Source organism: Lonchura striata, chromosome 3, assembly GCF_046129695.1.
Source record: "Lonchura striata isolate bLonStr1 chromosome 3, bLonStr1.mat, whole genome shotgun sequence".
Classification (NCBI taxonomy): Eukaryota; Metazoa; Chordata; class Aves; order Passeriformes; family Estrildidae; genus Lonchura; species Lonchura striata.
The window spans coordinates 57,106,621-57,133,805 of record NC_134605.1 but is presented as its reverse complement, the minus strand read 5'-3'; the positions used below and the strand labels follow the sequence as shown (position 1 = coordinate 57,133,805).

General features: G+C 39.1%; 1 protein-coding gene across 6 annotated transcripts in view; it reads left to right on the top strand.

Annotated features, from left to right (window-relative positions):
- PLEKHG1 (pleckstrin homology and RhoGEF domain containing G1) overlaps window positions 1-26,976 on the top strand; it is a 122,122-nt gene extending 95,146 nt beyond the window's left edge. For all 6 annotated transcript variants that reach the window (XM_021540616.3, XM_021540612.3, XM_021540619.3 and 3 more), the window contains 15 exons: window positions 2,452-2,521; window positions 9,432-9,478; window positions 9,946-10,096; window positions 11,078-11,209; window positions 13,551-13,733; window positions 13,822-13,917; window positions 14,022-14,108; window positions 15,953-15,986; window positions 16,448-16,543; window positions 18,383-18,421; window positions 18,893-18,915; window positions 19,798-20,016; window positions 21,119-21,226; window positions 22,037-23,705; window positions 24,660-26,976. In XM_021540616.3, coding sequence (XP_021396291.2) covers window positions 2,452-2,521; window positions 9,432-9,478; window positions 9,946-10,096; window positions 11,078-11,209; window positions 13,551-13,733; window positions 13,822-13,917; window positions 14,022-14,108; window positions 15,953-15,986; window positions 16,448-16,543; window positions 18,383-18,421; window positions 18,893-18,915; window positions 19,798-20,016; window positions 21,119-21,226; window positions 22,037-23,705; window positions 24,660-25,762 — 4,057 coding nt within the window. In that variant the 3' untranslated portion in view covers window positions 25,763-26,976. The remainder of the gene's footprint in view (window positions 1-2,451; window positions 2,522-9,431; window positions 9,479-9,945; window positions 10,097-11,077; window positions 11,210-13,550; window positions 13,734-13,821; window positions 13,918-14,021; window positions 14,109-15,952; window positions 15,987-16,447; window positions 16,544-18,382; window positions 18,422-18,892; window positions 18,916-19,797; window positions 20,017-21,118; window positions 21,227-22,036; window positions 23,706-24,659) is intronic.
- The last annotated feature ends 209 nt before the right edge of the window (window positions 26,977-27,185 follow it).

Here is a 27,185-nt window from a genome sequence, read left to right as displayed (position 1 = left end):
CATTGCAATAAGATTTTCATTCATTTGACTTGAAAAGATAATGAATGCACTGTATGCAAAATTGTCAGTCTTTATGCTTCCCTCTCTCATCCCAAAGGAGTTAGCATTAGTCCCAATGATGTTTATACAGATTCAGATTATCCCAGCCCACAGTAACCCAAGCTATATAGCTCAGTATGTGGTCTTAACTGGCCCTGGCTCCTGTGTCTTGCTTCAGTCTGAATCTTGTTAGTAATCCACCTGAAAGAGCATGAGTTCCTCCAGCAGTGCTTGCTCCTGCTCCCTGCCTGCCTGGCTGGCACAAGCCAGTTGCACAGTCCAAGAACTGTGACCAGCAGAAAACCTCTGGATATTCAGGTGAACAGGACCAACACTTTTCTCTGTTGTTCTTTCTGCCACCTGCCAGGTACTTAAATGTAGCCTATAATAGCAGCCCTACTTTTTCACATCAGCTTGGTCTTATAGGAATTTATTTAAGATTTTCAGAATGCCTGAGCACGACAGTTTTGCTGTTTTTACCATGGCAGACTGCTCTTACCAATCCTGTTTTTACCATCCAGATGAGACAGAAGAGAGTGCAGTATAGGTAACAAACTCTTTTAAAAACAGCCCTTGCACTCTGGGCTTGTGCTGAAGACACAAACCACTAGTGTGTTTAACACATACACATGGACTCAATTGCATGAATATATACAATCTTTAAGTGTTCCCCTTCTGTATCATGAAGGAGAAATAACGTGGTTTAGTCGGAGACAAGTAGGAATAAAATGACAGTCCAGGTGCTACATACTTTAGGCCATCAGGAGAACATCTGACTGCCAGACAGCAGGAATCTTCTGAGCCTGTTTGGCATATTTGATGTTATTTCCAAAACTCGTGTGTGGGACACTGTCAGTCAGTATTAATTGATGGCTATGGTCACCATTGCTACAGCTTGCTTCTTTTGCTGATGTAAATTAGCTTCATGAGGGTGGGGTATCAAGCAAGGGTCATATTTTCACTCCCATTTTGATGAAGGGAGAAATTGAGGTGTAGAGGTTAAATTGTCACTGTACAAAGTGACTTAGTGACTGCTGAACCCAAGGTCTTGCCTTTGTTCCTTGTGACTGCATGTTGATTTGTCCCTTTCCTTCCTCCAATAATTAGAGAAGCAAAGAAAAAGTCAGGAAACTCTTCTGGTTTATTCTTTTTTCTACATGCAGAGTGAAATTTTATCTGCTTACAGGGGAAGAGGGTAGATCCCTAGATATAGGCCTAGGAACTCTTAGGCAAAACTCGTTCAGGGAACCAGCTGTGAACTGGAAGAAAAGTAGCCCTAAATGGAAAATCATATGTGGCAGTGTGTGTGCTTTTTCTGGGGAGGTGGGGGAAGAGGGTGAGAAGAAGAAAATTCTTTTAGAGAACAATTTGACAGAAAACTTAGTTTCTTCTCTCATTTTTTAAAGTATGTCTTTCAGTAGGACTGAAAAGTCTGGATCAAGGAGATAACCTTTGAGGTTTTCTTCTACTTGAACTCTTTCAGTGGATTTATTTTTAATAAATGAGTTTAATTCAACAGAAAACAGGCTCCGTTATTGCTTTGCTCCTGTTCAAATGAATTAATTCTCTCTTTGGCAAGTAAAAATTATAAAATCCTCTCATGTGTTGTTTTTATGCATGTAAAATATATGTGTATATATTCCCTTACAGAAAACCTTTTCCAGGCTAACCATTTTATCTTCAATGAAGAAACACACTAAAAGTAGACTAATTTTCCTGAGTAAGCTTTATAACATTCTTCATGTGTGAAAATATGTCCCTTGTTTTCACCAGTATTTTTCAGAGCAGTTCATTATCTCCCTTGGTCAGGTAAAGCTTGTAGAACATAAAAAGTCTTTATAAGACAGTGCACATCCTTCAGTAGCTTTTAAATTTTCTTAGTTTTATATCATGTTGGTTGATATACAAGCTGCACAAGTGTCTGCATCACTATGATTATTGTTAAAGAACTGTCAGTCACAGAGTCATGGAATAGTTTGGGTTGGGAGGCACCTGTAAAGTGTGCCTGGCCTCCTTGCAATAAGCAGAAACATCTTCCATTTTATCAGGTTCTTCAGAGCCCCATCCAATATGGCCTTGAATATTTCTAGGGATGGGACATCTACTTGAAAGAAGGGGCTCAGCTTTGCTTAGCAGAACAACCAATCCATGGTCAACCTGATGACTTGAATTTTGAAATAGTAGGAATACCATTTCCTTATAGTTCTCCTCTACCTGCAAATAAAAAAACCCAGCAGCTGAGGGGGGGGGGGAAAGGGGCATCACCAAAGGTGTTCTTGTTCCCTTTTTAGGGCTCCCTGCATCATTAAGTGCTGCCATGAATAGCACAGCAGTGTCTGGTTCTGAATATACAGGTGTGTCTATTCCAAGGTCTGCCATAATTGTCTTACCTTGTCCTGTTCTTTTTTTTAGTGAACTTCTGCAAGATTTGGAAAACTGTGAAAATGATCCTGTGGCTATAGCAGATTGTTTTGTTTCCAAGGTAAGTCTGCAGCACCAGTTTCAGAGTGCTATGGGGTAAATAAGATTAAATTTTTAGCTGTTGAGACCTAATCCTGACAGCCTGTGTAATGTTAACCAAGGAAAGTCAGCAAATCTGTGGAAAGGGAAGGAATTTCTATTAGTAATTGATAGGGATATGCCTCTAATTTGCGTTTCTAAAAAATCAAGACTGAGGTGTAATTTTCTTCAGTAAGTGTATCTGAGATGGTTTATTGAGTTCATTTTTAGGGTTTCCTGTTTTTTGGTCAACTATTACAGGATTCTCTAATGTAGGTGATCAAGTGGTACTCCAGTTATGCCTTGTCAGCTTAAAAACAACTAGAGAGTAAAACTGGGCTGCATTCTTAAAAAAGACAATAACATTAACATACCAAATGCGCCCATATTGTTTTCTGAGAATTTTTCCTGAAACCCACAACTATAGCTTAAATTTTCTTTTCAAATGGAATGGCCCAAAATCTAGCCTTATGATTCAAATCCCATTCTCTCTGTAATGCTTTGAATTTTCTGAACATTGATAGGATCTTGATTCTGTTGGGCAATACTGAAGCCAAAAATATGGAGTATGAGAAGTGGTTAGATGCAGCAGAAATGCAGGGAAGAAGATGACCTTCATTGTAGGAAACACAGAGAGCCAGTCAGGGAGAAGAGGAATGGCTATAATGAATAGAACAACAAGAAATTAAATAATTTAGGCTTCAGATGATGCTAGTTCACTACAGACTTCACTGAAGAATTTACATATGTCTTGAATCTGTAGAGCCCAAATGTGTTAAAAAAATAATGCTATCTCTGTGATATTTCTGGAGGAAGAGAGATCATGTAGTTGTCTAAAATTGAATAATCTCTCTATAGGTGTGTTTTCCTTTTTGTATTAAAAAAACAACAACAACAAAAAAAAATCCCAAACATTAAAAAACTCCAAAGAAACCAAAAAGCTAAAGCCTATCATGTTTTATACTTTGTCCTAAACTCAGCATTGTCAGCACCAAGCATTCAATGTAATAAGTCTAACACATGGATTTAGGATTAACAGGACCACCCTCTCATTAATTCAGTTATTTGTTTGGCACTGTAGTGACATAAGGGATTTTATAGTAAATTAGAGTGATGATACCAGCTAAATGCTACTGTTTCATCAGATCTCTTGGCTCAGCTGAGTTTGAGAAAGCTGTAATTTATCTAGTAATTGGTCTTTTGTAAGCACTGAGAGACCTTTGTTTTGGCACCACTACTACAAAAGTAGGATGCTTTTTTGCCCCATGGCAGTGGGGTTTATGGCATGTTGTTATTGCTACAAGTAGCCTGGATTGAATTGAATTGAAGGAGGAGAGAGAATGGGATAAGGGCAAGTGTAAAGTCCTGCCTCTGGAACAGAATGTGCCCACTGAGTCTGGCTAATTAGAAAATAGCTTAATAAAAGCAGTCTGGGGTTCTGGTGGGCAAGAAGTTGTGAGTAAGTCAGCAGAATGCCTGTGCAGTGAAAGCCAAATAGGAGGCCTTCAGGGTATTTACAGATAAAACAGTTTGGAGCTGGTAGATATTTCTGCTGTATTGCTATTTCTGCTCTTATAGCTGGGACCACTGGGACTGCTTCTGCTAGGATGCAAAACAGGAGATGGTGCAACTGATAATAAGAAGTCCAAGAAAGAATTCTTTTTCATTCAATTTGGCCAACTGAAATGGCTTGTCTGGTAGACTTTCTGGCCATTAGTTCCAAAACCCATCTGCATATCATTGCTTGTGCCTTTTGTTTCCTTGTCAAATGATTTTAGTATTTGTATTATTGGCAGGCAACTGCCCAATGGCTCAGAAATTGCTAGAGATTGCAGTACTAGCAGGCATTTTTTAGGTTCATCCAGACAAGTGCAAACACTTAAAAGCAAAATCAAACAATACCAAAATACCCCACAGTTCTGGTTTTGGCCGCGAGTATTTCATTACAGCAACTGCTGACTGCCTTAACAAACTCCAGTTGTCCATTCTTGGTTGCTTGTGTCTTCCCAGCACCGAGAAGTGGAAATAAAACTGCCTTTTTTGGCAGCATGTGCTCCTTCATGGCTTACGGGACTTTGGCCATTTATTGTTTCATTGCTTTGAGTGTGTTAGATCTTCACTGTGAGTTAAGCACAGGGATATTATCATGCTGAAGTCATAGCTCACAGCCTTAGCTAATGGATATAGCTGTGCTGAAACTTCTTGAATGCTTCCAGTGGAACTGTGCTTAGGTTATATGAACTCTGCACATAGTGCCATTTTTTCACCCAACTGTGAATATTGTAGGTGTTGCAAATCTTAAGGTATGACCAGGCTTTCACTGTGGTTGCTGTGTTTGCTTTTGGCACTCTTAAGAAGCTCAGTAACTTCATAAAGTAAAAGTTCTTTCTTTCTTAGAACTCATGAAATCACATTAAGTTGGTTTGCAGTGTAACAGAACAGTTACGATTAAAGTAACTCTAGAGCTTCTTGTATAAAATATTTTACATTTGTGAAGATGTGGGGAGCTTGATTTTTAAAGTTTTGGATCATTCTCTTTGAACTTGGTTATTTGGTTTAGCTCAATAAAATTTCTTGTACAGTAAATTATACTTCTCTCACACAATCATACATGACTGTGTTTCCTGTGTATAACTTTCATGCTTTGGTAGTAAAAAGCCTTGTAACTTTTAAGGGAAAAGATTATCAAAACACATTTCAGCATAATTTGAACAAAAAACACATCATTGTGGGTTTGAATCTTTATCTTAACATTTTTTGTGCTGGGTGCCCAAAGTAAATAGCCCCTAAAATGGCAGCTTTAATTTATTAACAGACTTCAGCAATGTTTTTAGTCTAAACTAGCCAGTAACATAAAACTCATTTGCCAATAAAGTAACGATGACTTTATGGAAATGGAAGTACTTAATAACAACTTACAACATTGTATTGAATCCTTCTGCTTCCAAATTTTTTAATACATTAATAACTCATAGGCAGATAGACACAAATGCAGAAAAGCACACTTACTTTAAAACCTGCTATCCAATCATGAATTGCAGTCTTTTTTTCTGCCTCAAGATGCAGATGGTGTGGGTATGGATATTTGTTTTACAGAGCAGGATGGCTGCTGCATGGAAATAATCTGCCTCTGAGGGTAGTGTTATACTAGTTCAGTTTATACCAGGTCTGATCATCTCTCTTTGTCTAGAAGAGCTGTATTAACATTAGATGTAAAAGTTCTTGGAGACATATTGCTGGTAGCTAATTGGAGACTAATAAAAAGGTTCCAGTGCAAGCTTAGTTATGGCTTAATTATTCACACAGAAGACTGTTTATAAGGCTTTTTTGCCAGTCCAGTCTTTCATGTTCATAGTAATGATGCCAGTGTTAATCAGAAGATTGACTTCAGTATTCTATATGTTTACATTTAAGTCAGTTGTTTTAAAGGAGAGCTGAATTCTGGCACATCACTCTTCTCACTCAGCACCCCAGAAATTCAGAACATATGTTTTCTACAAGGCACACTAACAGCTTAACCAGGGGGAAAGGGAGAATTACTTTAATCTAGCATCTCGTTAGTGAAGAGGAGATCCAGGCAATTGGCTTCAGTTTGTACACTGACTCCGCTCATTCTCTCAGTCTCCATTTTCTTTTAAAGTGCCTTTTATGGCTATAAAAAAAGTACAGTGCACTGAGTTGAGGGAAGATCTGGAATGTATGTGGAGGAGATGTACAGTAAATTGATTCCAAGTATAGCTGGGGCCTGTCCACACTTCGCTTTGCTCTTGAGAGGGACTTGCAATCAGTGTGGACAAACTCTGAGCTTGAATCTCAGGTTTTTGCAGCTTCTACCACAACAGTTTTGGGCCCCCAGATTTAAACTGATCTCTGGAGCAATTCCAGTCTCCATGCAGGGGTCAGATTTAATCTGGTCTGAAGACAGTTGATGTGAACAAAACTATTTTCAAGCTGAGTAAGTTTAAGAATGTCAGAAGAAATACTGATGAGCATAGCTGGTGTTTTCCTTACGTTGTGAAAGTAGTCAAAAAAATAATAAAACCATCTTAGTTCTTGGCTTTTCTTTTGCTCCTGTTCTGAGCAGTGCAGTTTTGTCAGGATGAGGAAGATCTTCTCTCAGAAGTGGCTCTCTTGGCCACTTTCCCAACATGTTCACATGAATCCAGCTAATGCCTGGGCAAGGTGTATGGTGTTGATTCACAAGAGATCTGCAAGTTTGAGTGCGTATCAACAATCTCATCCTGGAGGCAAAACACATGTAGTTGACTTTCTCCTGGCCCTATGCTCACATTGCTCAGTAAAAGTAAATGCTCTCTGATGGTTCTGCGTGGTGAAATGAGCTGTGGCTCACTGGAGCGAGTGCACAGATTAAGTGCAGTTGGAATTTGGTGTTATGTCTGTTCAGAAAGGAGGGGTGATAGTGAAACCATTCTTAAGGTTTAGAGGTATTGAGGGCATAAGAAACTTTTTTTTAATACAAATTTTTTGCATTTAATAGCTAGATGAAAATTATTTTAAAACAAACAAACAAAAAAAACAACCACTAAAAGTAGTTCTGACCTTGTGTAAAAAAACCCTAAACCAAAAGCCAAACCAAAGAGCAAGAGTGTGAAAAGACTACTGGGAATTTCAGACATGCTTTTGATTTTGAGGGGAATGTGCACACAGCCTACTCTGTAACACTGAAGTGTTTGGCCTTGTTTGTTTTACAGATAGTGCTTTCATTGGTTAAAAGTTCACAACAGATACTCTTTTCCTTTTTGTTTGAAAAACAGAATAAGCTTGTTATATGAGCAGAATAAAAACACAAAAAGGAATTGGCTCAAAATGTTCTTCACTCTGCTTATGAAGTAGTTCTATAAATGGTATTATTCTGTTAAGATAGCTATGGGAGTATATTAAAATTTATACCTAAATTCCCTGAATTAAAATATTGAATTAATATATGCATATATAAAATAAATTATATTTTTTCACCATACTGAATTTCATCTTAGTGTTCTCTCTTTAAGCACCTTGGCTTACTATGAGCGCTGGCTAGTTTGGTAGTGATTGCCAAAGAAAATTGTACAATGTAATATCTGCAGCTCTGAGGTTTGTTAATTCTTCCTTTTGAGGGGAGAGGGTTTGGAGCTGTGGCTGGGTTTCCAAGCATGGACAGGAACTGGCTGTGACACAGGCTCACTTCCTCTGCATGTGGACATGGGGCATAGGTAGCACTGTCACAAAACCTAGCTGCGATGACAAAGTTAGTTCAAGTGTGAAAAACCAAGCTAAATTATTTAACTGTATTTGTACCAAGACCACTTTTAGTTGGTTTGTTAGTTTCTAAGAGAAGCACTTTAATAAGCTTACAGCCCACCTGTTGAGTAAATGAGATCACTGTCCCCTGGGGAAACATTTTTTAGAAGTTTGCTTGAGTTATTTTTCTCAGAACAGTGAATACTGAAATCCAGTAAAACATACTGAAATGAATTGCAATGACTTGTACTCCTGCAGGGTAACATCTTACTTTGTACAGGGTCCTTATGGATCACTGCTCAGTGCAGAGATGAATGGCACAACCTGCTTTACCCCCAGGAGAGGGGGACGGGACCAGTGCCGTTGGAATTGGCAAAGGGCGCTGCCTGAGATGGCTCTTTCTGATGAATGGCTGAACGAAACACAACCAAATCCCAACAGTGAAAAAACAAAAGCCACAGCCTGTGTCAGCCCTTTCCCCGGGGGTGGTGCTCCTCAGAGCACTGTGCCTTCTGTGAATGCAGATGTTTGGTCTTGCCATTCACCAGCAATGATCCCTAGGAGACAGCCCCTCGTGGAGCACAGCTATTGTGCTGCAGAATGCCAGAGCCCATTCTGAAGATAGTTGGAGTGGAAACCAGGGTCCTACTCACTGCTGGAGGATTGTGTTTTATGTGTCAAGGGCTTATGAAAGAAAAAGTGATTGATATGGGGAGCACTTTGCCATTCTGCAGTGCTTTCTTAGCCTTTAGGACTCCAGTAAGCTGCAGAAATTGTGTCTTGTTTGGGATAGAAGTTCATAGGCAGATGTGGACTTAGAGCACATGGGAATGTTTCTGGAAATCTGTTCTTACATAGAATTAAATTATGATTATTAAGAAAAAATCTTAGGCCAGGGAAAAAAGAAATGAAACTCAGACTTTAGCTCTGAGAAGCTTATCAGCATTAAGTTTGAGTAATTTCAGTGTGACAGACAAGTATGGAAACCTACTCAAATCTAGTTGCAACTTGTTGGAGTAATAGCTGTCTGCTTTCACATAATTTACTTTTTAAAAAAATCACTTTTGTGGCTTCTAATTTCACGCTTAGGCTGTGCTCACATGTGAAAGTATTTGTAATTGCTTGAAAATGGCACACCAAACATAACTTGCAGAACTTAATTCTCCCAGTAAATAGACCAGGTGCGTGGTGTGATGTGCAGGGCCAGGAGGTGGTTGTGGGTCCCTTCCAACTCAGGATAGTATATGATTATATGATATGGGTGTGCTTAAACACACAAAAAACCTAAATAAGTGCTGCCAGCTGTTTGAAGGACGTATGTGTAGTGATGGTGTTTTGGATGGGTTTTTGGTTTTCTGGGGTTTTTTTTGAGATTAATAGATTTTCACAGAGTACCTTAGAAGCTTTGTTGTGAAGTCACTTGTTTTATCTCTTTGTAGGTTTTCTTGGCTTTTCTTTCAAGTAAAGGAAAAATCTCCCCCCCTAAAAGATGAAATTAAATTATGTTTGTGTTAGGACTGTCACAGTGAACACAGAGAATTCATTGGTGAGGAGCTGAAGGAGGTGTTGTCTTGACATCATTTTTATCCTGCACACATTAGCTGCTAGTTTGACAAAAGCTCAATCTATGAAAACTTTTTCTTCCTGTGCAGAGTGAAGATTTCCACATATATACACAGTACTGCACCAACTACCCAAGGTAGGAATTATGGTTTCCTTTTCTTCCTTTGTCCTTTGCCCAGTTTATGTAATGCAAGTTACACTCTATGAAAAAAAAAAAAAAAGTCAGCTTCTCGCCTTCCTAAATCAGAGGGAATTTATCTTTTATGTACAAAAAAAAAAAAAAATACAATATTTTTATTAGATGAAGTTTTGTTTTGTCTATTCTTGTGTTTCATTGCTTTACCCTTCCTTGGAGAATGATGGTCTTATTCTGCAATGCTGCTTATAGAATTCCCAGTAAGAGAGACTGGTTGCATGTCAAGGGAGAACATAGCTGAATGCACAAGATAAATTTTTAAAAAGCCAAACCAAACAACAGAAACAGCAATTATTAGAATGGGAACCTGCTGCCCCTTTTTACAAACTAAAAAGGAAGCAATCCTTTACTTTGCCTACAGACTTACGGGAACAGAGTGTCTTAAAGCCGTGTATTGATGTTTTCAGGTCTGTGGCTGTGCTGACAGAGTGCATGAGGAACAAGGCACTGGCCAAGTTCTTCAGAGAGCGGCAAGAAGCACTGCAGCATTCTCTACCCCTGGGGTCATACCTCTTGAAACCTGTCCAACGCATCCTCAAGTACCACCTGCTTTTGCACGTAAGAAATGTATTTAGTTTAGGGCTGCTGCATGTCAGAGTTCCTTCCTCTGGTACAAGGCTTGGTGGCTAGAAAGGTTCTGCTCTTCCTTAAATGCTCTTCCTTTTGTGGGTATTTGATTTCAACATGTGGAGACTTTCTATCTTTGTCACTTCACACCATATGCATCTATTTGGAGTGGGAAATTTATGGTAATTATTTTAGACATATTGCATCAGTCTTTGCATCCAAATAATTAGCACTTTTCTTGAAAGCTGGTCTGTAATTCTTAAGTTGTTTGGAAAATTCTTGTCATGATTAAACAATTTGTACACAAATTCATTGTTCCAATGAAGAACAGTGTTTTTCCACATGTTGCAATGCTGGGGGTAGTTGAAAGAAGGACTAAATACATATAAACACCCTGACTTCTAAGAATTTTGTGGAGAGGAATGATGGAGGAAGTGGGGACTCTTTCCACATTCAGTGAATTGAGTTAAGCAAGTTTCGGAAATTCATGCTTTATTGTTAACATTTTCCACATATGTTTCCTATTAGAGAGTCATGTTCTAGTGAAGTGTAAAGACACTGATCCTTATTTTAAATGCATGGTACTTTCTGCTCTCCAACTGTAAAGCAAAGCCTGGTGTAATTCCATCAGGGTTTTGTAAGTGTGTAGAAATGTTCTGTGTTGTAGGAAAGCCATTAAGTGCAGTCTGAAAAATCTCTTGTCAGTGTGCTGCACTCTCTTTCTGTGCCTTTCTGGTCACACTGGCTACTTCAAGAGGCCTTGCTGCTAAACTGACCCCAAAGGCTTGATTCAGTTTGTCATCTTGCATTAATCAAATTGATAGCAACACACATTACTAACAAAGGCAGGAACGTTGCCTTCAAGTGATTGTGGTGCACAGACAAAACAGTGCAGATAAAAACACAGTATTGCATTCGACTGGAAAAGTTCACTTAGGAATAAGGGGACTCTGTTTTTTCTCTTTGTCTTAGGAAATAGAAAACCACCTTGACAAGGACACTGAGGGCTATGATGTGGTGCTGGATGCCATAGATACCATGCAGAGAGTGGCATGGCATATAAATGACATGAAGAGGAAACATGAACATGCCATCAGGCTCCAAGTGAGTTCCCAGAGAGATTTCATGAGTGTTTGTGAGCTGGTTTTGTCAATATATATGCAATTAACATTTTTTGGTTTATCTTTTCTTTTAATCTTTGTCAGTCATAATTTAGACTCCTGTTGAGCATGCCTGTGGCTGTTTGATCTTGGAAACCATGGTCATAACTGCTGCAGGAAAATCTCAGACATCTCTAACCTACAAGCAGCATCCTGTAAAGCATTTATTTTGCAGTAATATGGAACTTAAGATAACTCTTCTTTCTTCCTTTCCCTCAATTGTACTGCACTGCTGTACAACCCTAGGGCATGGCTTTGTTCAGAAATCCTGTGGTTTCCGATTTCTTCCCTTTGTGCTGATTAATTTTGTTTTGAGGCATTTCTTTTGCTGATTCTTGTTTAAGTACTTTCCTCTTAGGTTTTAGAAAACTCATTATCAGTTGCTAGAAACATGATACTTGGAAAAACTCTAGCTTCACCTCAAATGAAGATTTTTTGGAGAGAAGAAACAAAAGCTACACACTGAGTAATTTTTGTCATCAAGAGCAAGGAGTGAGCCCTTTTTTAGAATTTATGCTCTCATTCTGTTTCCAGGTTCCCAGTGAATCACATTTTTATGTTACATTTTCAATATTTACATCGCTTTAAGAAAATTGCGGGGGTTTTTTAGCTTATAAAAGGGAGTAATAAGCTTATCCCATTTCAGAAATCAATATCATGTAATTCTTTGCCCATTTTTTAAAACATACATAAAATTTATTCACACTTTTTGTGGTTTTCTTTTTTCTATTTTGGGGTTTTTTAATGATTGTTTATTTTTTGTGCTTCTGTTGTTTATGTGTTCAGAACGTTTTACAATGTCTTGCCTGCAGCAAGGTAACCTTTGCCACATATTGCTGGAAATGCATTCTAATGACTTTTAACAACAGTTTGCTATAAATCTGAGTAATTATATTCAGAAATAAATAGGGGTTAAATGCTTTTGGAAAAAACAAAAGCTTTTTTTTTAAATTTATTGAGCTCAGCTGGCAAATGTATGGGTTTGTGGAAAATGTTTATGTTCATGGTTCCCTCTTAAAAAAGTAAAACCTGTTTCTGCAGTTGTAGGGATAGGCCTTCTGTAGGTTCTCACACCGCAATGTGGTCTGCACATACTGCAGCAGCAGTTCCTGCACTAAGTGTCCCTCAAGAGTGGTGGGCTTGATCCCTGTGCTGTATCCTGACTTACTTACAAGCTCCTGGAGAGATCTGATACAATTCAACTTTTAAAAAAATCTCTTTTTTTGCCTTTTTTTTTTTTTTTAACAACTTTTTTTTTTTTTTAACAGCCAAAGTGGGCTGCTTTGGGGTTTTATTCCTCTGAATGCTTTAGCCTGCATTGGTACTTCAAATGGACTGCTAGCTAGAAAATGTTTTCTAGCTGAAAGCTCTATTAAAGTCTAATGTCCTAGAGTGGCCAACCTAGGATGAGGCAATCTGTACCTGCTTTACTAATGCTGCCAGGTTTAAAGTCCAATGGATGTTTTGAAAGAGTTTCCTAGTTAAAAGTTTAGCCTGATTTTAGAATTGGATTTCCTGTGCTTAAGTCCTATGCCATTGCCATTGACGGAAAACACAAGGTGTTTAAGGAAACAGAATAGCCATAGCTAAGTGACACAGTCTTGTGAAAATGTTCTTAGATGTTTCTCCAACCTCTTTTTTTTCCCTAAATAATAAATAAGGTGAGAAATATCTGTGGTATCTACACAAATCATTAATATACAAGCAAATATTCAGATGTTCAGTTAACGGAATAACTTGTGGTCCTTTAGTCTTCTGGGAATCATCTCTTCAATCCAAACACCTCACAGAAGTGTCTTCTGTGATGGACCTATAGGACATGGACATAGCACTATAATTCACACGCTGGGAGACCACACAGCTTCAGGAGGATACCCAGGAATGAGAGGGAAATGTTAAGAGGGATTGGTTGGGGACATGAAGGAGAGCATGAGAGAGACTGATGACTGAATTACAAAAGATTTTCCATCTCTGGGAGCAAGGGGAGCAGAGGTTGTGCTCTTTCATTACAGGCTGCCCCAGGGAGTTCAAGGCTCTTTGCTGGGTCCATGTAGAGGCAGTAACCAGAACTCAGGGCATGTTTTAGTGGGGGCTTTGCAGTGAGCCTCCAAGCACCTGGCTGCAATGTTATATATAACCTGACAGCCTCAGGATTGGTGTCTGGTGACTTTCTGCTGTTGGATGCTAAACATTATATAGGAATGGCCTCAGCAGATTTTTTGGGTCTTTTGTTTCAACAGAATCTCTGAAATTAATTTTGATTGTTGTTCTTTGACCTGTTGCAGGAGATACAGAGTTTGCTCACTAACTGGAAAGGGCCAGACCTCACGAGTTATGGGGAGCTGGTGTTAGAAGGAACGTTCCGCATTCAGCGAGCCAAAAATGAGCGCACATTGTTCCTCTTCGACAAGATGCTGCTAATTACAAAAAAGAGAGATGAAATGTTTGCATACAAAGCTCACATACTGGTATGTCAGAGAGCAGGTCGTAATGTGCTGCCTACAGGTCTTCCTAAAAGTCCTCTGCGATTCACATTGTTTCCTCTCTTCATTGCAGTGTGGAAACCTGATGCTTGTTGAAGTAATACCAAAGGAACCACTTAGCTTTAGTGTCTTCCATTACAAAAATCCTAAGATGCAACATACAGTCCAGGTACCACAGAAATCTCCCTGCCCACTGGGTAACGTGGCTCATGTGTTTATGGCTCTGCATAGTGCAGGAATGCATTTTCTCATGGTGCTCAATTTTTTTATCAGGCAAAGTCGCAGCAAGACAAGCGCCTTTGGATTCTTCACTTGAAGAGGTTAATTCTAGAAAATCATCCTGCTAAAATTCCTGCCAAGGTAAAAAAAAAAAGGCAAAACCAAACACTAAGCAAACAAAAGCCAAACAACCACAAACAAAATCACAAGAAATCTCCTTGTATGGGTAGTAACTTAAAACACTCTTGTTTACTGCAAGATGCATGCAATATACAGAGAGTTTAGACTTCAGGATGTTAATTAATGTATTGTTTTCTTATATCTTTAAAAGTTACTCAGAATTTATGGGAAAGTTCCACTACAATTATCCGCAGGGCTTGGTATGGGAGTAGAACAATGGGTTAGTAGCATTTGTTTGCCAAGACATAAGTAATGGAGGTGCAATGTCAGAAAGCTTTACTCTAGGAGCACATTTTAGCTTGATTTTGCCTGTCTGCAGATCACTGGGATGCACTATTTGCAGTAGTATAGGTTTTCTTAAATTTAATCAGTCTTGGTTATGTATAGTAGCAGTGAAGCCATTGGCAGAACACTCTTCACTGCAACTACACACACCCATCCTCAACCCAGCATCCTTAGCTGGGACATCTGGCCCTTTTTGATGCGACAGCTATAGAGTTTTATGCCAGAAAAAATGAGGCACTGATATCATATTCATAGCTGTAATATCTTGGAATGAGGAAATCTCCTCCCCTTATTTATGAAATCCAGTCATACAGCTTCAGGTGATGTCTCCCAGTGTAACATACAGCACCTCTCAAAGGGGGTTAACTCTCATTAATTCTTGCCAAGACACAGCAGGCATTGACTGGTGTGGAAAGAGTTTTTTTTCACACTGAGTTTATTCTTGGTTTTCCAGTTTCCCTGACTGCTTTTTCACTCAGTTTTATGCTGTAATGGCTAAAAAATGTTACCTGTGACTGACATGCACCATACTGTACTAACATGCATTTTCAACAGTGCGACAAAAAGAGACTTAGTGGAAGAAAAAAACCCCTAGCAAGTCCTATTGCTAATTCTCCTCTTCTCTTTTTGTTAACAAAGTCTATTGAAGGTATAATGCTTATGCTAGTATCATACTTAGACTGCAAATACTAATTTCAGTTTATTATGTTGTTAAAAAAAATACAACATGATCTTGGCCTTTCTAGAATTTTTTCCTTACTTCTTACTCAATTTTTTTTATCTGTAAAAAAAAAGTGACACCAAAAATATTTTCTGCTCAGAGAAATAACTTCACTTGAGAAAAGTCTAACGAAATACATCTTTGAAGTTATCTGTACATTTAATTTTTTTTCCTGTTGAACCAGTAATAGCTTGTTGTGAGGCTTCTGTCTGCCCAGCTTCTGGAGAATGCAATAGTAGTCCACATGTGACGCCTGGTGGAAAATTACCAAACTGCACCTGTAGAAGGGCAAGCCTCTTAGACAGGATATTTCAGTTTCGATTATTTTTTTATGTAGTAGCTGATATTCTTCGTAAAACATCCGGAATTTTTTTCCTATTTAAAAAAAGGGACAAATTTTAAACAATCAGGAGATGCTCTTTATCCTGCATCAATCTTACTTAAACCAAATTATGTCTTTGACACACACTCTTCCTCTCCTTGCACCGCCTGTGCAGAGGTGGGCACGCAAGACAGAGTCTTGGTAAAGTGAAAAACAGTTTTTTGTGCAGACCTGGAGATAAACTCTGGTGAGTTCCTGCCACCCAAAATTTTCCTCCCCATGTGTAATATGTCCAATATACAGAGAAAACAAAAAAAACAAATAAACAAAAAAAAATGCTGCTAACCATATTTATTAGTTCCCAAATTAAAATTGTTATTATTTGCATATAAGCTCACTATTATCTGTAATATGCAATACAACTTGTCCTGCTACTAACAGTTTTAACTCCTTCATTTGTTACTTTTTCTCTTCCAGGCCAAGCAGGCAATTCTTGAAATGGATGCCATATGTAAGTTGGTTCTTTTTCACTTTTGTTCTAAAAATTAATAAAACCATCTTCAAAATTTTGGCTTTAGCTGTTGATGTCATCTGAGATGGAAGAAGGCCAGGCTTAGGTTCCTTGAATTTTGACCCTGCTGAAAAAGGCAAAATTAGATGCAGATCCTGTAGAGTTTGTTGGGAAGGCTCTGACTGAGAAACTGGCAAACAAACATGATGGTGGTGGGTAATTGTTCCTGGGTTAGCCCTCTGGAGCCAGGCACAGCTACATGGGTAAAGCATTCCCATGGCTGCCTGGGTAACAGCTGCCCTGCAGCAGCATGTCTTGCTTCTGTAGCTTCAGACTCTGATGGGGTGCAACTGTATAAGGCATAAAGGGATGATGGCACTGCCTCCAAAGAGAGCTTACAAGGTGTGTGAAGTGCCATCCTTGTCACTCTCTTATTCCCTGTGCCTCTGCTTGTTCCACAGATCACCCAGGCTTCCACTATAGCCCTGAGGGAGAAACGAAATCATCATACCAGCCTAAGGAAGGCACTGCTCCTCACAGAGTGAGACGGAAATCAGGTGAATAAACTCATTTACACCCTAGATGACAAAAGGTTTTTGTTGGAATTTGTGGTGTTGATGATTCCGAGATTGTAGAAAGTCTGTGTCTTTCTGCCCCGTTGCCAAAGAAGTCATAATTCCTCTGTGCTGGGGTTCAAGGTAGTTTATTCTTGCTTATCCATAACATGTTCTGCTGCCCCGCTGCAGGTCTGTCCTGCAGGGCAGCGTGTGGGGCTCTGCCCTCAGTGGGATGTTACAAACATTAAATACCAGAAACTACCTGTGCTGTATTTACAATAATGTGCCAATATCTATCATCTACGTTGAACAGTGTGTCCCCAGCCTAAACAAATAGAAAAATGCCAACACTACAGTGAAATATGGAGGGCATGAAGAAGGAGAAAAAGGACAAGACACACCCAATTTCCTCCATCCTGTGCCCTTTGAACCCCTAATCTAGAATCCTAAAATTTTACCTTTGCACCCATGCCACACTTAATTATTACTTATATCAATCACTCAGAGCTTGTAATTCATCCTGTAAGATTGAAAACTCTTTTCCATGGACAGAGATCAGAGACAGTGTTTCTTGGGGCTCTGTACAGGGGGGTTCCTGACCCCCTGCCAGGGTCCCAGGCCTTCCAAGGCAGCCAGAGGGAAGCCCTGGATTCCCACAGGTTTTAGTGGTGGGTTAGGCTGGGTACATGGAATTGTTTTCTAATCTGCACTCCTGGCAGATTTAACATGGCACAGTATCTCCCAATGTGGATGAAGTATCTTATAAACCATTTGTTGTTCTTGTAATTTCTTTTTTTTATCTACTGTTTGCATTTAATTTAAGGAATATACATTTGTAATGGTGGATATATATAAAGAACAGTTGGTACTCTCTAATAGATTAAAGTGCATATGCAGGAAAGCCAGTCACATTATTTAAGTCTGACATCCTCCCTTACTGCAGTTATTCTTGTCTCAGAAGTAGTCCATCCTGATTATGATGGGCTTATTATTTCAAAACATGATTGTTATCTAGACATAGTGCCATGTTTGCCTTATGAATAATAGAGATTTGAGAGGTGGCTTTGCTGACTCTGGGCTTTTTTTGCCCTCCTAGCTCAAACATCTACCATAATTACTCTCAAAGACACTATCAATGTCTTTGTAGTTGGGTCACTTCTTGCAGTCCCTGTGTTCCCCTCTTTGTCTCCTTAAAGACCTTTCCAGTTTGGTGTGTAACATTGTATATTGGGAATGGCTTGAACAAGGCTCATGAGGACATTGATGTAATGATTTAACATACAGCAGCATTTGTGCCTGAAAAGCAGTCAAGTTCTAATTATGTTTGAAAGTACGTTTTCCATTGTTTCTGGGGGTTTGCACACCTTTGTTGCATTGGTGCTGCTCTTTCTGTGAAAGGAAGAATACAAAATACTGATCAAAGAGCTTCCTATGTAATCTTCAGCTACTTACACTTTCTAAGCACATCTAAGACTTTGGTACCTTATGCATAATTCTAATAGAAAACCTCTAACACTGCAGAACAGTAACAGAGGTGATAAGGTCTTTTGAAAGCAGGAATCTTTGCATGGGATAAAAATTTTAGTGTGCCTTAATGAATGGAGGGCTACTGCTATTGCATTAAGAAACAAATATGCGCTTTGGTAACAGCTGTAGATTTGACATTTCAACAAATCTTCTTTGTGAGGAAATTTTGAAATAAAGAAATTAAAATCTGGCTTCACTGTGTGGGCTCAGAAATTAAAATTTTTATATGCATGTTAAAAAAAGAGTTCTCCAGGATGCCTATAGCTTTCTTTGGAATGCCACAGTGGGTAAACACATTGTTCTCTTTTTCAGAACCCTCGTCTAGAGTCCATAAAGTTTTGAAGTCAAATGGTAAGATACTTTGTGTACTGTTTACTAACCTGGTGCTCCTGTGCTTTGTAAAACAACTGAAGACAGATTCTTTTTTCTTGTAACCGTCCCTAAATACACTAGTGGGAGGAAGAGGAATTTTGGGAAGAAAAAAAAAAAAAACCAAAAAAACCCAAAATGTTTGTGTTTAAATCTAATATCTGCTTTTCCACACGTGCAGATTGGTCCTGTAAACATCCTAGGAACTGAACACACCAAGTCTTGGTGGTTGTAAACAGTTCCTCAAATCATAGCAGTGCTGCAAAATCAGGACCTCAGGTGGAACTCTGGTAAAGCTCATGCTGTCTCTGCTTTATCAGAAATCCTATATAGTCTGATTGTTCAATTGCTGCTGCATTCAACCCTCTTTGGGGAATTCATAATTGGGGTCGCATTGAAACGGGCATAGCCTGACACCAGTTTGATTATTCATTGATGTGTTTTTGTTTTCAGATGTAAGCCCAGATATGCAGAAGGTAAGTAATTTCTTAAATTCCTTGTTTTAGCCCGTTCATATAACTTTAGAGCACAGTATTTACTAGAGAATCTCCATCATCTTGGTTGTGTTGATCTTGAGAATGAAGACAAATGCATAAATGTTATTTAGCATGTCAAATAAGATTACTGGAATGAAAGAAGTAGAAATACAGCTTACTAGTTTGAGAACATTTAATAAAGAAAAAATCACCGACCCATTGTGGTTTGTAATACAGTCCAATCAATTACTAGTGCTATAAGATACTTAAAAATATCTCTAGAATCAAGGAAGTGCAGTGTGTAAAAATAGTTTTTAATCTTTGGGTCATATTATATTTGCATTTATTAAATAAGACTGCAAAATTTCAACTTACTCTGAGAAATATATATATATATATATATGTGTGTGTGTGTGTGTGTGTGTATACATGTATAATGATATGTCACCAAACAGAGAACATGCAGGTTAAGCAGATTGTAATGAGCATTTCTAAGTTTTACATTTTCTGTAAGAATTTTTATTCAGTGCAGTTTGAAGGTCTCATTTTGAATTTTAGGTCTTAAGGTTTTATTTAGGATGGAATTTTTTAAAAGTGTGTGTGTATTATAAACAGAGTACATTAGATATTACTTAATTGTCATGCCATAATATTGAAGCCCAGGATTCGATGTGAATGGGGTCTTTTGCATATATTTTTTCAATTCTAAATATTATATGGAAAGTACTGGTTGTTGTACTTATTTCTTTATAAATCTCATTTTGGTGCAGCTAACTGACTGTAGGTTAAATATTGTCTGTAAATCTGATATAAGAGAATCTTACTAAAATATAGTATCTCTATAAAATTTTAATCAAAGTTTCATAATTATTTTTTTTTTAGCGGATGGGCATTGAAGGAGCCCTGTTATCTCAAGCCACCAAACTAGGATCAAGTGAAGTGCTGCTGAATTCCAGGAAAAAGGTTTCGCTGGAATCCAGTGGGCTGGAGAGCCAGTTTCAAGAGTCTATTGAACCAGCCTACAGTAGTGATCATGATGAGACTCTTCAGACTTCTGCTACAGAACTGATTGATGCTGATGATGAAGAAGAGTCTGAACAGGTAGGAAAAAGAGGGGGAAAAATAAATTATTTTTTCCTGAGGAGAATGGAAGAAGCATTAAAATTATATGTAAAAGAGGCAGGAATGCATTGCAAATATTTACAACTTCCTCTCCGTAGAAACATTTTTATGTAAGCTTCACACAATACTCACTTGTATTTTAACAGAGAAGAAGTAAAAGCCCCTATAGAGAGGGAGAAATTCCCATTACTTGAATTTCACTTAGTCCTTTGCAGACTTCCAACCTGGTTGTTACAAAAAAGTTTTACCTGTTGCACACAACTGGCTTTTCCTGATGCTGATGGCATGCAAAAACCTTTTTAGGCCTCATACAGAGGTAGTGCCTTCAAAGCAATGACTTGAATATTATATTAAGATTCAGACATTGCTGCATGTGATGGGATGTTTCTTGATCTGTGAGCCTCTGGCAGTAGCTACGGATGTGTGAACTTGAATATGAGAAATTTTGAGTAGGATTTATGAAAATGATAGTCTATATCTCTTACTACTGCACAGATGGTAGCTTTTTCTTACTCAATATGATGTTTCCACACATATGTAGTTCCTTTGAAAGACTAAAAATCCAACTTCAAAATGTAGCTGTATTAAAGAATCTAGATTTTCAGTTTATTTGATTTAGTTGATACTGAGGTAATATTGTTGTGTGGGTCATCTATTTTGTGAATTGTATGAAACCAGTTATTGAGATTCTTTTTGAAGTTGACTGCATTTCCTCTTTGAAATTACACTATTTGCATTATAAATATTTCATAAAATAATATCTTGTACCAGTGTAGTGCAGTGTCTTGTAATTTCCCATCTTGACACCATAACTAAGAATGAAAGAATGAGTAAGCACAAAAAATGCCACCAAAAAATTGATACAGTTAGCTTAGTGGTTACTACTAGATGTTGCAATGATACTTTTACAGGTTTTATAAGCTCCGAGTAATTCTTGTGGCAGTGCTAGCGACTCATAAGCTATTTCATCTCCCAGTATAAGTCCTTGACATGTTGTAGCTCCTAGTAATTCCTCTGAACCAGACTGTACAAAGAACTGTAGGTTTTATTACCCCTCACATCTTTTTCTTTAAAATCACAGCAAAACTCACTGCAGAAATCAAAAGGGGGAAGAAAAAGACTTAATAGTCAAGCTTCTGAAAATGTTGAAAAACGGAGAAGTCTCAATCTCAATAAATGTGAAATGCAAGTAAGTAATCATTCGTTTTTACTTCTATTGTGCTATGCATTATAGGTAGCTCAAAGAAATCTGTTTTCCCTAGGTTGACAGATACATCATCTTCTGTTTATGTCATGTATCAATGTTCATATCATTAAAATATTCATGTCTATGACAAAAGACTATTTCCTTTGGGGGCTGGGAAAAACAAGTAACTAACTAAACCAATCAGCATTAAGACAAAAGGAATTATGTTTCCCTCTCTCCCCCAGACTCTGGCCAGCAATATCTAAAGCATCCTTTATGTTGGCATTAGAGAGCACGTGGCCTTGCTGTAAATTAGATCTGGATGAAAACTTACACTAAAAAGAAAAAGACATTTTCAGTGACATGTGCTAGAGAGCGTAAGATTACTTTCTGCTGCGGTTAGAGGCAAGGAAAAGGAGAAGGACAAAACTTTTGGCACAAGCCCAGAGTCAGATTAGCTTAATCCAACTGTGAAACTGCAGGGTTAGCATAAAAGGTTTAATGTAGCTCCTGCCAAACAAATTTGCCTTTACTCATGCATTAACATAAGCTACTGTCTTGTATTTGAAGTAAGATGTTATTAAACACTGAGGGTGAACTCTGAGCCATGGGGAGGATTAGGAGGTAAAGTAGTCTGGCACTGCCACCTTGGATCCCTCACTCTCTGTTGAGAGAGAGCACTTGCCCTGCCCATCTCCACATGATTCTCTGCTGCAGGACAGACTGGTGCTATGGCAGTCCTGTGAAAAGAGGGAATTGCTGTATTATTACAGGGATATGCTAATGTTACATGCAAATTTCAAATCTCCACAGAACTCCAAGGACCCTTCAGATGAAGAGTCAATGCAGTTGAATACTGATCTTCCATTTTCCTGCACCGCTCGACAGCCGCAGTCTCCTAGACAGTTCAGCACACCCCAGAGCAATTCTCTGATCATGAATATCCTGGGGGGAAGTACCTCTGTCAGAAACATCTGGACAGACCATCAGATCAGGCAGGCATTGTTCCCCAGCCGGCGCCCACCTTATGAGAATGAAGATGATGAAGATGATTACCAGATGTTTGTACCATCAGAGTCTACATCCAGCACAAGTTCAGCTCCTGGTGGAGAAAGGAGGGGTTCTTCTGGCCGTCCATGCAGCTGGCACTTGGGGCAAGCACATCAAAATGAGACTTCCAGTCCCAGTCGTCACAAAATTGTTAGACGGGCCAGTAGTGCTGGTGAAAGCAACACGTGCCCAGCCAGCCCCAGGTATAAAACAGGAGAGCGTTGCTCTCGAAGGGAAGTGAAGATAGCAGAGGGGAGCAGTAGGAATGCGTATCCTGAATCTTCGGAGGAGCTGACTATTGATGATATTGAACATGTTTATGATAATATAAGCTATGAAGACTTAAAGCTGATGGGTCTGACAAGAAGGGAGGAGACAGGACATGGTCCTCGGAGATCAGCTAGAGATTCTCTGTATGAGGTTGAAAATAAAAGCAGCTCAGATTCAACTTCCAAAAAGAAAACAGCAAATCAAAAGAGGACCTCAATTCATGCTAGCAGGGAGGAGATATTGCTCAGTAAAGAAGCACCAACTTCAAGTTTGGATGAGCTCAGAATTGTTGAAGACAACATCTATGACACCATACGGCTTCCAGAAACATCTCTATTGAATTTTAAATGTGACCCATTGAAATCCTCTAAAAGGAGGAGTTTTTTGGAAAAAGACTTTGCATATTGCGACAATCTACGACATTTTGTTTCTGAGGAGAGTCTGCAGTTCAGTGAAGATGAAAGTCCTTACCATCGTGTTCCCCTTGACAATGACTACTTGAGCTTAGTCGATAGCTCCTCCAACTCTGACTCGCTGTCACATAAATCTGCAGCAGATAAACTCTCAGAAGAAGTAGATGAGATTTGGAATGATCTGGAGAACTACATCAAGAAAAATGAGGAAAAGACAAGAGACCGTGTCCTTGCAGCCTTTCCTGTTTGTAAAGATGACATGCAGGAAAGGCTGCATGCTGGTAGCACACCTGAACTGAGTAAAGATGTAGAGTACTCACTGTCTACTCTCTCTCTGCCAGAAACTCCTATTTTCCCTAAAACTGTAAAGCCCAGGGCTGCCACCATAAGTGAGGCTAATCTTAGGCTTGAAGACACTACACCATGCAAGGGGAGCTCTTTTATGAATTTGAACAGATCTTCCTTCTCCAGTGAGATGCATTTTGCAGATAGTCCATATGAGCCTGCCAATAGTGTTCTGTCCAGCACACCTGCAGAGGGCATGGAAAATGACTTGGTTGTCATGGATAAAACAAAGAACAGAGTTTTTATGATGGCAAGGCAGTACAGCCAAAAAATTAAGAAGGCTAACCAGCTTTTGAAAGTTAAAAGTCCAGAGCAGGAACAGCCAGCTAGCAGGCAACAGAAACTGAAACACAAAGATCTTGCTGCTATTCTGGAGGAGAAGAAACAAGGAGGTCCTGCTATTGGTATGTTACAAACATTTCTGTACAGATACATTTCTTCAGTAACTTTCAGAACTTTGTGTTCTGAACTGGAAGACTATGAATTTTTCTCACCTTGGTCATTGAGTATCAGGATAGTATTTTCTGTTTTACAACTAAAATGAATTTTCTCAGACTGGTTTAACATTAATGATCCTTTATATCTCGTTTCTCGTTACTTGATGACTTTGGGAAGAAATACCAGGGCAGTGTCAGGAAAGAGCAATTTGACTGAGGCTAGAAGTAGAAATCATGCCTGAAGCACTATTGGCCTCCCTACAAAAAAGCAGTTATTTCCTTTAATAGTGTGATCTTTAGAGTTTGACTAAACCAGTGTTTTTTCAGTCTGCCTTCTAACAAGTCAAACATATTTGCTCAGATACCATTCAGAATCATACCCTTAAGCATAAGGAATGTGTTCAGATAAGAGAGAGCTGATAATCCTTCTATCAGCTAATGAATGTGCAAAGTCATGGATATGCAACAGGTCTGGAACTATTTTTGTCCATGATCAATTTAAACAAATGGAAGATGTGGCGCCAGCAGACTCCATGTACCAGAATGTAATTCTTGCCTTCTTGTGATATTTTTAAAAGTCCCTTAATATCTTATTTACCAGGCCATTTTTAGAATGTTCTTTTCCATTTTAACATGAAACAAGCAGCATATTATTGGAACCACATGCTGCTTTGTGTCCTGCATGACTGCCCACTGTAGCAAGATATTTTATGCTTCTTTTTCTCAACAAAGTGTACTGAAATATGATGCAAAGGCCTCCAGTGTTTCATGTCCCTTTGCAGAGGCCGAATGTATTGACACAACTGAAAGCTCTTCTCTAAGAGCATTCTAATACTAAGCATTTTGAGATTTTTAAATTTTTGTGTGATTCACTGAAATGGATTCCTCATCTCTGCTAAGTTAATTCTCTCTTCTTTCTAGGTGCCAGAATAGCTGAATATTCCCAGCTTTATGACCAAATTGTCTTCAGAGACAGTACGCCTAAGGTCCAAAAGGAAGCCGGGGCAGCTCCTGAGGAGCCACCAGCTGGGAAGTTTTCCACACCTGTGGCCGCATGTCCTCCCCATTGCCAGCCTGCCAGTGAATGCTCAAGAGCAGAAGATTGGCTTTTGCATTCTACGTACAGTAATGGTGAGCTGGCTGACTTCTCTCCGTGTTCTGAATCCCAGGACACAAAGTCCAAGAACTCATTTACAGAAGCTGGTACAAAAAGCAATTCAAAGCAGTTGCCATCAGCTGGCTCAGTGCCTTCCCTTCAGATTTCCAACCGTTTGCATGTCCCAGCGCAGAGGTGGAGTGCCATTATAAGCCAACCAAACAAAGAAAACTTACATCAAGATCATATCTATAACTCGCTGGGAAGGAGAGTAAGCAGTGTAAAACCACAGGCATACAGCAGGTCGCAGTCCTCGTCCTCAATAGTGGTCAACAGGTCTGGAGAATCAATTGTATATAACAATGAAATTGATAAGAAAAGGCACCATTTGAATAGGAACTTTAGATTCAACAGCCATCAAACTCCTGGAGTTGCTCCAGGATATACAGGGCCAGAGATCAGAAAGCAGATCCCTGAAAACTGTTCAGATATGATTCTGCAGGATTCTCAAAAGGTCCTGAGAGTGAACAGAGCCTCCCCTCTGACAGCACAGATGGCTACTCAGAACTATTTTTTGAATTTCAAAGATTCTGAAGAAGGAGAAGGGGATGATGATGACTATGTTGAAATAAAGTCTGAAGATGAGGGATCTGACTTGGAGACTTCTCAGAACGAAACAAGGAAATCAGATCCTAAACTGCGTAACACAGATGCTGTTCCTTCTGAAATGTTCTGTGGCAAAACTGTCTCCTGTACTCCTGCAAAGTCTGCCAGCAGCAAACACGCACTTACCCCGTATCTGACTGCATATAGTGATTCAGATAAACTGAATGACTACCTGTGGAGAGTACCATCTCCTAATCAGCAGAATATTGTCCAGTCTTTAAGGGAAAAATTTCAGTGTCTCAGTTCAAGTAGCTTTGCTTGATGCTTTCAATAATTTCTAGATGTACTGCCTTATCATGACAGAATATGTACTAGGACAATCAGTACTGGCATCACGTATTTCCGTAATATTACACTATCAGGCATTGTATTGCAATAATGTTGTAAATAGATGCAAAATGTATCTTTTAAAAAATGGTTTAGAATCCTCAATGAGAAAGAGGCCACGTGTGCACTGTCTGGGGTCTCTGTAGCACATGTGAATTTCTCATCTTCTACTCAACCTTGACATCTCTTCCTTTCTTAGGTGTGATACCCCCTGATTCTTGCCATCGAACCAGGTGTAATGCCATTTGATTCTTAAGCCATTTTATCATTTGGAAACCTTGGTATTTAGACTTTCCAGTTAGTGTCCAGTGTTCTGCATCCAAAATACCTGTATGATTACTCTGCTTACATGCAGGAGCATTTATCTGGGCAGCTGCTCCTGTGACTGTGATGATTTCTGAGCAGGGTTTTGGTGATTACACCAACAGGCTGTGTGTGCAATTGCACATACTTTTTTGCACGTTACTTTTCATCAGACAGATTCCAAGTGTGTGGGACCAGTACATATGCTACATTATTTTAGAGCAAGCTTCTTACATTTTAAAGAAAATCTAGTCCTAGTACTTGTACTAGGCTGATAGCTCTGTGTCTGAAGCCTCTTCTACTTTCTGGAACTGCGTAGGAGGCAGAAGACAGGCAGTGGAGGTTTTTTATGAGAACCTGTGGATGTGACACAGTCCTTGCCTGGGGAATGGTTTTGGCACTAGAAGGGGAGCTGCAATGCTTGTCAAGAGGGCCAGACCAGTCTTGGTACCTCCAGTGATGGTGGCGTTTGTGACATCATCTTCTGAGTATCTTGTAGCTCAGCTCCCAGCAGTCGAAAGCTGCTGGGTAGTTTGAGACAAAACTCTGTGTTATGTGCAGTGACCTGCTGGGCATTTGTTCAAGTCCCAGTGTGAGTAACCCTGTGAGAGAATGAGGCTTGGCCAGATTCTTGGGTGAAATACTAATTGTGGGGCACGTTTGGCCCATAGGGTGGTTCAGTGATACTGCTGGTTGAGTGACAAGCTTCAGTCCCCAGGGCGTGCATTTCCTGTAGCAGAAAGTGACTCTTCCTGACAGAGAGAGGTAAAAGATATCTTTTGTAAATCAGTCAGTGCTGACTCTAATACAATTTATGTACAATAAAAAGTAGCTTAAAAATGAGAATACATTCCATTCTTTTGCAAATATTGTATAGAATAAATGCTGCCGTTTAGAGCAAGGACAGGCTTTCCAATACTGTCTACACTTCCCTTCATCATCTTTGTTGCACAGCTTTGGATTCTGTTACTTGAAAACATTGTACTGAAAGGAAAGCCTAGATACATCTACACTGATCATCTTGTGTGACCGTTCTTTTTTGGTGCTTACATTTT